The 11,226-nt window shown below is 39.3% G+C and overlaps 2 protein-coding genes across 3 annotated transcripts in view; one reads left to right on the forward strand and one right to left on the reverse strand.

Moving 5' to 3' along the window:
• tac1 (tachykinin precursor 1) overlaps positions 1-7,716 on the forward strand; it is a 27,059-nt gene extending 19,343 nt beyond the window's left edge. Inside the window, exon 6 of the mRNA XM_017426810.3 lies at positions 7,558-7,716. The gene's annotated coding sequence lies outside the window, so the exon portion shown is untranslated. The remainder of the gene's footprint in view (positions 1-7,557) is intronic.
• asns (asparagine synthetase) overlaps positions 1-11,226 on the reverse strand; it is a 44,242-nt gene that overhangs the window by 8,223 nt on the left and 24,793 nt on the right. Inside the window, exons 10-11 of one of the 2 annotated variants that reach the window (XM_017426818.3) lie at positions 2,213-2,294; positions 1,977-2,132 (exon numbers count right to left, since the gene is read on the reverse strand). In XM_017426818.3, the coding sequence (XP_017282307.1) occupies positions 1,977-2,132; positions 2,213-2,294 (238 nt within the window). Of the gene's footprint in view, positions 1-1,976; positions 2,133-2,212; positions 2,295-3,386; positions 8,849-11,226 lie in introns of those variants that run through there. The other variant, XM_025008208.2, reaches the window with a different exon arrangement.

Genomic DNA, 11,226 nt, shown 5'->3' on the forward strand with positions numbered 1-11,226 from the left:
ACAAACACTTTGTGTCTGCAAAACATGTGAGGAGAGCTGCAGACGAGGGGCAATCCAGAAATGCTCATGAATGTCAGTTTAGAAGCTATCAAAGTTCTCAAATAAAGCACCTTTTGATAATGTCAATGTTTGTTGGTGATTATCTTACAAAAGTAGTAAGTATTTTTGGTTTATATATTAAAAGTTATGGTTTTTTATTGATTTTGGTAAAAAAAATAAAATTGCAACTTTTAGGAAAATGCCCCACGAAATCAGGCATTTTAGCCCGCAACAATGTCAACCATTTTGTAATCATCAAACCGTCTTTCAGCTTTAACTCAGTCACTTTTGGACATATGGAGCTAAAATTTGATATGGTAGTAGCTGAGACAGAGTCGCTTCTCATACTGACTGCTTAAAAAAAAAAAAAATCAAAATGGCCGCCAAAGCTAACAAGGTGAAAATTGGGACCAAAATTTGTGCATGCTTTGACTCTGCAAACGTTTACAGCAGAAAGGTCAAACTTCACATATGGACTCCTCATGTGTCAAGGATCAGCCCTTTATGATGCTTGTCTACAACTGCCGATGTTGGCCATTTTGTAATCATCAAACTTTCTTTCCGCTTTAACTCAGTCATTTTTAGACATATGGAGTTGAAATTTAGCGTGGCAGTAGCTGAAACAGAGTCATATTGCATACTGAGTGCAAAGGTAAAATATCAAGATGGCCACCAAAGCTAGCGAGGTAAAATTTACACCTGATTCAGTGGTTAAATTACCTCTTCATGTCCTGCACAAGCCTGTTAATCACCCATTGATTCAAATCAGGTGTGTTGGAGCAGGGAAACAAGTAAAACATGCAGGATGGTGGCCCTCGTGGACCAGGATTGGAGACCTCTGTTCTAGACCATCTGCTTCAAGGTTGTACATATTGTGCATTCAAAGATGATATTCTGCAGACCCTGGTTGGAACCAGTGGTTATTTGAGCTACTGTTGCCTTTCTGTCATCTCTAACCAGTCTGCACTCTGACCTTAACAAGGTTTTTTTTTGTTAGTATCCTGGTGTTGGTCTGCATTTTTTAAGTCCATGTGAGTACTCTTTCCTCAGAAAGGATCTTTGTTGGAGAATGCAGCAACTGGCTGTTTCACACACCTGGACTTAATTCCAGTCATCAACTGGCTGGGGCTTATAAGGAGCTGCAGTGCAGTCATTCTTTGCTTGCTGGTCCCACACTGTTGGTATTATTTTGCCTTATGTGAAGACTGTAGTCATAAACCAAGTTGTTGTTTTATGTGGACTAGTTTTTCTGTGAAAGGAAACTTTGTTATTTTGACTCACTTCATGCTGTCTCTCTCAGGTCAACTAAACTCTCCCATGGATTTGGATGTCATCTTTGACACCCCAGCTACAGCTACTCTGGATAATCCTTAGTGATGGCCAAATGAAGCCTCATGAAGCAATGAGGCTTTCCAGCCCATTGCTTTGCTCAAAGGTTCATTAATCGGTGCTTCATTCATTGCTCACTAGTGACATCTGCTGTTAAACTGAAACTGTGACAGCCTTGCCGCCCAAATAAATTATACTTTCAAAAATATTAAAACATAGCAGTCAGTGTATGCAATATTGTCACAATAAAGTTTTTGTCAAACCTATGTCTAGTAAGAGTAGGGTCTATTGAACTCTTTAATCAATCAATCAATCAATCAATCAAATTTTATTTGTATAGCACATTTCAGCNAGAGAGACATAACATATGTGTGTGTGTGTGTGTGTGTGTGTGTGTGTGTGTGTGTGTGTGTGTGTGTGTCACAAAACTATATTTTTTTTAAATTCTAGCCTTCTGGCATTCCAATCTCACCCACAATTTACTTTTTTAAGCAAGAACGCTTTTCTATGTGTAATTATTTAATGTACAAGTTCTTCTAAGGGTTGTTAAATATACATTTAAGTTAACCTCATTCAAGATATGAGGTTGAGAACACAGTAACACATACCTTAGACTGAAGATACTCTTGGAGACAGGTGTACCAAGACTTCTCCACAGACATCAGACCATCACTGAAAGCTTCTTTACGCCTCCACAGGATCTCATCAGGAATCAAGTTTAAGTCTTTGAAAGAGTCCCTCAGAAGGTGCTTCTCCACTCCATTCTGCAGTCAGAGGACAGACAACACTGTTATTGGAACACAATGCTCCAACACTGCCATAAAAGATTACTGAATAAACCAACCTTAGGAACTCTTATCTCTTCAGGCAAGGAGAGGTAGTATGCTGTTAATCTGTGGTCCAAGAAAGGCACTCTGAGCTCCAGCCTAAAACATTACAAACCCATAAAAACAGATTGTGAAGATGTTAGACTTTAAATAAAGACAACACCAAAACTTTAGGGTTTGTTCCCACACACACACAACCATTTTTTAAAGAAATGTTTTAGTTTCCCTTTCCTTTGGCAGTTCTTGCAAAATCCAACTCCCACCCTAAGGAGGTCCAATTTACTGTCAGCAATACAAACCAGATTCTCACACTGTGAGCTGAGTTGAGTTGAGGACAGTGCCCATTAATTAATATTTCTGCAACACACATCAATATAAATAAGCCACAATTAGCCCAGAAGCTATATTTCATCCATTGACTTTTGGCAGGTAAAAGAAATAATATAATTCTTCCTGGGTTCACGATGTGCGCTGTAACAAAGCCAGCCAAGAACGCTGTTACTGTCCAGTTGTTTACTAGTGGAAATGGAAGAAGAAAACTTTTTTGAATAGGAAGAAATGCTGGAAGACTTCACAGGAGTAATGGATATACAACCATCCCAGTCTAAATGTGAATGGCTGGATCGCCAAAATAACATGAAAACTCTTCAGATTCAGATTCTGATAATCACCAGGACTGTCATGGCCAACAAAACAACACGCATAACGACCGAGTTGGGAACATGGAACAGTGACAAATGATTACCATCAGGTCATTGTTATGAAATCAGTACACGAAATTAAAAATTAATAACACCAGCAGGAGAGAGCTAAGGTTGCTAACTCGAAGTTAACCAGATGATAACTCAATAAAAACTTGAGCACACTTGAGTGTAGCATTTATCAACTCTCCCACCAAAGTAAACTAATCAATAGCGGTTTCAGACTATGACATTTGTTTAATCACACATGGATTGTCTATATTTTATCATCAATAACAAACGGCTCTGAAACACAAACTGATCTCAGGCTGTCGGCCTGTACGCAGCTCATACCTTTTAATGACAGCGTGCATTCACGTGACATTTGAAGTACAAGTTCCTGTTTCTCGTCTCCTTCTCTGTGCCAATGTCCTCCTTTCCATTTGCCTTTCTTTCAAAAATAGTTAGGACTGCTCTTGGCAAAAGGTACTGGTTTTTTGTTGTGATGCCAGTCCACTTCATTAACTTGAGTTGGAGTGGTGTTCCTCTTTGAAGTGATCTGAACCTTGGTTCTATTAGTAATTCCGACATCGGAGGTAATGGATCCAAATCTGAGGAAGTTTTTTATCTTTCGGGAAGACAAAAATTGAAACTCTAGTGGTATTTTCTGACCGGTTTGAACAATTAATTTCAATGAACTGAACCACGTTGTACCGGTATTTATCCACTCACTGATGAATTGATGAATGCTCATGAACCTCAGAGGCTCTGTGAACATCACACATCAGGGGGGATCTCAGAAAAAGCAAAAAACACCTGAGTGGTTTATTCAATGTTTGGTATTTGAAACAAAAAATAAATAAATAAAAAGTATAATTTTTTTTTTGTTTGAAAATTTTACAACAAGCATATTTTATTATTTTCTTTCAAATAATGTTGGCTTCTAAACATTTTTCAGTTCAGCTTTTAATAACTTAATGGGGGTCTGGTGCAAGTGTTCATTCACGTGAACACTTGGTCTTGGGCCCTCTGCTGGCTGGTGCGAAAGAAACATACATACAGGTTTTTTTTGTATTAAGATGTAACAATGAGTTTTGAAGCCAGTCAGATACTGGTGCCATAGATGCAGATAATACAGCTTGTGTTGTCTTAGCATGTGTACACAATACTGTAGCATTCGCATATAGCTGAACTTTCACACTTGAACAAACATTTGGTAAATCATTAACATGAGACTAAAAGGGATATAGCCCAACATCGAGCCTTGAGGGACCCCAGCTGAGCAGTGAAGTTGAATCACCAATCTGAACAGTTTGTATTCTGTTAAATAAATGTGATTTAATCCAGCAGAAGGCCCTGTTTGAAAAGTTAAAATGAGAGGTTTAACGGCAACACATAGTGATTAATTGTGTCAGAGGCTTATTTTAAATTCAGGAAGATAGTTCCAACATAACCACAACTGTACAATAAGCCTTTGAATTTCTCAAGAAAATAACAGGTGGCTATGTCAGTTAAATGTCTGCCAGACCCAAATTGCATTGGGTGAAGAGGGATATCACAGTAATTAAGGTGTTCTATTCATAGCATCAAGACCCATTTCTCAGCCACCTTTGAAACCAAAGGTAAAATAGTAATTGGGTGATAATCTTCTGGTTTGGTTTTAATAACAGCCTTAACATTGGAAGACAGCTTAAATTACTCCAAACTGTTGGTTCAATCGACTACATTTGTAGAAAAGTTTATGAAGTAAGTAATTGGTATTACAAGAGCCTCTTTAATAGGTTTTAAAAATTATTGTCAAGATCAAATACATAATTGGCTTTGGAAGTCTTTAAAGAAGACAATTTTAATGACCTCAGAAGTAGTTATCTTATGTCATCAATGGGTTTACAAAAATATTTGGCTGTTTGAAATTATTGTTAATTCCTCAACTGAACCTATTAAATTTTTCTGGTAATAGTTTTTAAATTGCTAGTTAACCTGCCATTCACCTGTATATTATTGGATTTTATGTTCTTATTATTATTATAAAACTTTTAGCTTTACAAATCTGTTTTACCACTTTGTTTTTCAGAGAGTAGCATATATATGTCAATCAGTAATAAGTGCTGTTTTAAGAATATTTTTTTAAGCTTTGTGTTTCTGTTTCATCAACTTTCAAATACTACAATTTAACCAAGGTCCTGCTTTTTACATTTCTTGGTAGCTGTTTTTTGTAAAGGATTTAGAAGTTACTGAGTAGGGTTATTGAAAATATCAATGCTATCCTTTGTTTCATTGCTTTCCAACATCTTGGACCAATCACAATGTTGAAGGATATCCTTTAGTCTTTGTTAGAGATAGTACTGAAACTGGTTATACTCGATATTTTAGTTAAGTGTTTTCTGTTTAATTTTCTTGTAAATAAAGTTGTGATTAGAAAGCCCTGACAGAAGAATAAAGGTTTTAGTGATCAAATCAGTCTTGATTGTAAATATAAGATCAATGGCTGTTTTGGAGGGTTTTGTTATTAAGGGTCCAAGCCCATAGAGCATGAAACCCTATTGAAACTGTTCCATTTCTTATTCTTCTTTTAATTTTTCTTTCGTTAATAAGTCATACTGCAGTGTAAACTGCAAGTAGTGTTGGGATAATATTTTTGTGGTAGTAACTAGAGCTTGCTCACAAAAATAATCAGATATGTCCACCTATACGGGGCATTATCATTAAAGATTTTGTATTTTGTTTCCTTGCCTCCACAGGCTTGAACCACTAAAAATTAAGATAATTAGAACTACAAGCAGTTATCATAGCGGTTCAACCCCCTCACTCGTGTCCCGCACAAACATTTAACCCCCCAATCATCCGAGCACTTGATAAAGCACTGAAAAGTACAATCATAAATTAATACTTTGTTGCCTTTTTGTGACTTCAAGCTACATAGAGGGTTTGAAGGCTAGTTTACTTTGCAAAGTGTCCCATGCCAATATAAAAGTCAGCTATTTTACTTTGTTCGGTGTCAAAAAAAAAAAAAAAAAGTTCCTTTTTAGAATGACATAATTAATAAAAGTGTATTAGTGGGCGATATAGGTGGACATGATGGCTGGATTAAGGAGATCCTTGAAGTGCTCCTTCCATTGCTCCACAATATCCTCAATCCGGGTCAGCCATTCCCCATGCAAACCAAGCACAGCCTGGGACTGGGCCCATTTTCCATTCCCAAATTGCCAAATGGTTTGGCAGAACCTCCTTGAGGCCAACCACCCTGTTGGTCACCCTGTACCTCTCTGCTGTTTCAGGAGTCATTTGGGCCAGCCAAGCCCTAAAGGCCTCCTCCTTCAGCTTGATGGCCTTCATCACAGCTGGTGTCCACTAGCGGGTTCTATGGTTGACCTCTCAACATGCACCAATGACCTTTAGGCCACAGCTCCTGGTGGCCACATCTTCATGACTCATTCAGATTCCATGTACCCAACCACTCTCTGAACATGTGAAAAGGTGTGAGGTGTGAATTTAAGATCTCACGAACAGGGAGCTTTGCCAGACGTTCCCAGTTCACCTTCATTAGTTGTTTGGGTTTACCAGGTCTGTCCGGCAGCCTTTCCTGCCACTGGATCCAACTCACCACCAGATGGTGATCAGTTGACAGCTCTGCTCCTCTCTTCACCCCAGTGTCCAAGACATAGGACCGAAAGGTCTGATGATATGATTATAAAATAGATCATTAATCCAAGGTGGCCTGGAAACAAGTACACTTATGGACCACCCTATGCTCAAACATAGTGTCTGGTATAGACATGCTTAGCATGGGCTGTGAGCCCTAAACCTCCAGGCCTGGCTCTAAGGGGTGTCCCAGTGTTCTGATTTTCTGTGCTACCCATCAATCCGACCTACTCTGTGGCAATGCGCATGCAGACCGATGTTACATCACAAGTTGTTTACTCAGCGGATTTCTTGGCGATATGTGCTACCTGTAGATTTTGTTTAGTTTCGTTTCATTTCTCCAGTAAGTTTTATTTAATTAAGCTGCAATGTTACTCAAACATATTAATATTAATGGCTTTTTTGCTGTTTGCAATATCGTTACCGTACTGTAAACAAGAAATTAGTCTCATTGTTTAGCATCACTATGTCACTGCAAATACTGTTAATCACTACAAATTTGGTCTTCAACGGGATATTTTGTCCATAAAGTTATTCTACTTTTTAATATTTTCATACTTTTTCAGTAAACCGCCCTGAATACATACTAAAAAAAACACATGAGTAACGGTGGATGCTACATATGACCGAAGCAAAGTATGTCAAGTGTAGCGTAACTTTGTGTCACCATGATGCGTTCATTATTATTACTTAGCACATTCTATTTTTAAACTATGGAAATAAAGTAGAAATAAAATAAGATTTTGATATTTTGTCAGGTAGAAGAAAGCAGTGGACGTTTTGTTTAACTATCTTTTCTCCCTGTTGTCCCACAGCATGCTGCAAATGATGATCGGTGGGTGAATGTAACCTGCAGATTTGAATTCTTAAGTAACAGTAAAATGTTTACAGGGAAATGGTTATAATGTATCCGTAACAATAAGACATGAACTATTTCATTCACCCTCTTAAAGTACAAGGTTATAGATTATATATTAATTGACTCAGAAGAAATCCAAGTCAATATTGATTATTCTGTATCTGTCACTTTATCATTTCAGGTGCAGTGTGACCTGTGCAGGCGGTGGGCACATTTTAACTGTGCCACATATAAAAAAAAAGAGTGTCAAACTAATTATTCATGTGCAAAGTGTTGCCAGGAGTAAACTGTATTCATAGATGTCTATTTTCATGTATGTATAATAAAAGCTTGTCTGATACTGTATCATTCTGTCTTTCTTCAAGTTAGATATTCTTATAAAGGGTTTTAGGACACCGACGTGTGCTACCACTATATTTTATAAAAGTAGAATACTCAAATGAAGACACTTGGTGCAACAGAATACCCTACCTTATTGGGGTTTTTTTTTATAGGTAAGGTATTGTTATGAAGAGATTAAGTGAATCTATGTGTGCTACTTCTGAATTTCATAATGGTAGTATATTTTAATAAAGGGTTTTAGTGCATCTATTTGTGCTACCCAGTTATATTTAACAGGTAGGATATTCTGATGAGGGGTTTTAGGACACCGACATGTGCTACCGCTGTATTTCATAAAAGGTAGGAAACTCAAATAAAGGGATTTAGTACTACAAAATGTGCTACCTAAGTATTTTATTAAAGCTGGGTATTCTGATGAAAGGATTAAGTGCATCACCAAATGCTACCGCTATATTTTATTAAGGTAGATTATTAAAATGAAGGGATTTGATGCAACGCAATGCGCTACCCTGCTTACAAGTGGGATATGCTGATTAAGGATTTCAGTACAACATGAACAATACTGCTAAATTTTATAAAGGTAGAATATTCTAATAAAGGAATTAGTGCATACATCTGCGATAGCTTTTCATTTTAAACGGGTAGAATATTCTGATGAAGGAACTGATTTTTGTGGTTTTAGGAAGGTTTTCGTTGTGGATATAAATTGTTCCAATGCTATGCTAAACATAACTTTTAAGTTTACACTTCAAAGAATGTTATCCGATTATGATATTTAACATTAACACAGGCCGCTATAGTTTTCGGTTTGCAAACATGAAGGTTGCAGTTTTTGACGGGTAGCACCGACAGACTTGGCTATCTAGCTGTGCTATGGTAGGTAAATCTGACGAAGTAGCACAAATCGTCAGAACACCGGTTTCCCTTTTCCGGGCAAGGTATCTTGATGTAAATGATGTTTATCCATCAAGGTTTTTGAATTTCTCTTGGTCTGACCTTTCTCCTGAGACCAGTTTGCCATGAGAGACCCTACCAGGAACTGATGCCTCAGACAACAGAGAGCCACAGGATCACAGGGGCACTCAAACCACTCCACCATGTTAAGGTGGCGATTCTGTGGGGAGAAACACCTGTTTACAAACAAACAAAAAAAAAACAGTTATCATTTTAACTGGGACGATATACTGTATACTTACACAAGCCACTTTTTCATTATAAAGAAAAAAAACAATTATAAACCTGCCAGGAGAATCAGAAATTGTTTAATGTGAATAAAGGAAATATCTCTCTATATAAGATTGCCAAAACTTCTTGATTTGCTGGAAAAAAAATGAAAGATACATCTGTCTAACCCAGTTCCTCTTCAGTCTGGTGTGGTCTACATCCCTCAAATGGGTCTTTTGTAGGTAAATTATATGAGTATAAAAATGGTGTCAATAGTGCAAAACTGCACTGTGTTTGACTGGGTTGTTTAGGCCCTTACAATTCAAACTAGAAAACCTATTATCCCCACTCACACTAGGTGGTGACTTCTTTAGCTGAGCCATAAACAGACAAGTTTTAATGTGATAAAATAAACAAAGGAGATAAACAAAGGAGAAAAGACAAAAGACAAAAGAAAAGGCAACTAATTTAAGATACATCATCAAGTTAAGCACAACACCTACATAGGTCTTGAAATATGGGGTAAGTACCAATCAAAATCTCCTTGGAATAAATCAACAAGCAACCCTTCAAATTTGGAACAGGACCTCCAACATGTCCTTACATTAGGCTGCCTCAAATCAGAATTCTTTTTAGGATTCTTGTTGAACAACAGCTAAGTCTGTGTGTTCAAACTCATGGGTCTGGCCATTCAACATGGGCCCGGTACCAATACTCGCACTACACCCTACGCCCCTCTATAGAGCGTGTACTCAGTCAAAGTGCACAGAAGGGTGTATTAAAATGATGGTTCTCCCTAAAATAAACTATATCTTCTGATCCCTGTTAAGCCATCCCAGACTTGGTTTGAAAGTTTAGGCCCTATGATGTCAAAGTTTTTATGGATATCAAACCCCCCACGGATCAAAAAATGTAAAAACATTACAAAAGGCTAAAAGTTTAGGAGGATTGGAACTTCCAATTAACTGTCTTGCCAAAATCTGTGCATGTTGCCAAGTTCAGTCAGCCCCCGCAGACTAGTAAATGTGCATCTCAACCATCTCACAAAAATGCAGCTTTACCACCTAAGCCAGGTTACTGCTACCAGTGTGGGAAAGATGGACATATAAAGACAAAGTGTGACAATCTTCCTAATTCTTCACTTGTTGCTGCTAAGAAGAAGCAGTTTATGGAAAAGCAGAAGAAGTGGCAGAAAATGAGCTCTCACAGTGCCCTGTCGTTAAACTGAGCCAGGTTCTCATTGAGGGGCGAACGGGAACTGCTGAGGACCTATATGGATAGTCCTCAGCTTCCTCTTTTCCCTGCTGCTCCATCACAGGTCTGAGAGAGTCCAGCCTCCTGCCCAGTACAGAACTGGCCTTGTTTTTACCAATTTGTCCAGGAGCTTTCAGTTATTGTCCATAATGCCACTCCCCCAACAGGCAGTAGCATAAAACAGTGAGCACACAACAAGATTGTGATAAAATATCCATCCATCCATCCATCCATCCATCCATCCATCCATCCATCCATCCATCCCCTTCCGCTTATCCCAGGTTGAGTCGTGGGGGTAGCAGCCTAAGCAGGGAGACCCAGACTTCCCTCGCCCAAGCCACTTGGGCCAGCTCATCCGGGGGAATCCCAAGGCGTTCCCAGGCCAGCCGAGAAACATAGTCCCTCCAGCGTGTCCTGGGTCTTCCTCTGGGCCTCCCCCTGGTGGGACGTGCCCAGAACACCTCACCAGGGAGGCGTCAAGGAGGCATCCTCACCAGATGCCCGAGCCACCTCAACTGGCTCCTCTCGACGTGGAGGAGCAGCGGCTCTACTCTGATTCCCTCCCGGATGACCGAGCTTCTCACCCTATCTCTAAGGGAGAGCCCCTGGAGATAACTCATCTCTGCGGAGATGCGGAGAAAACTCATTTCAGCCGCTTGTATTCGCAATCTCGTTCTTTCGGTCACTACCCAAAGCTTGTGACCATAGATGAGGTTAGGAACGTAGATCGACCGGTAAATCGAGAGCTTTGCTTTTTGACTCAGCTCTCTCTTCACCACGACAGATCGGTACAGCGCCTGCTTCACTGCAGACGCTGCACCAATCCGCCTGTCGATCTCCTGCTCCATTTTTTCCTCATTCGTGAACAAAGCCCTGAGATACTTAAACTTCTCCACTTGGGGGAAGACATCCTCTCCGACCCGGAGAAGGCACTCTACCCTTTTCCGGCTCAAGACTATGGCCTCGGATTTGGAGGCACTGATCCTCATCCCAGCCGTTTCACACTCGGCTGCGAACCACTCCAGTGAGAGCTGTAGATCATGGTCTTATGAAGCCAGTAGGACCACATCATCTGCAAAAAGCAGAGATG

Source organism: Kryptolebias marmoratus, linkage group LG23 (genome assembly GCF_001649575.2).
Source record: "Kryptolebias marmoratus isolate JLee-2015 linkage group LG23, ASM164957v2, whole genome shotgun sequence".
In the NCBI taxonomy this organism is placed as follows: Eukaryota; Metazoa; Chordata; class Actinopteri; order Cyprinodontiformes; family Rivulidae; genus Kryptolebias; species Kryptolebias marmoratus.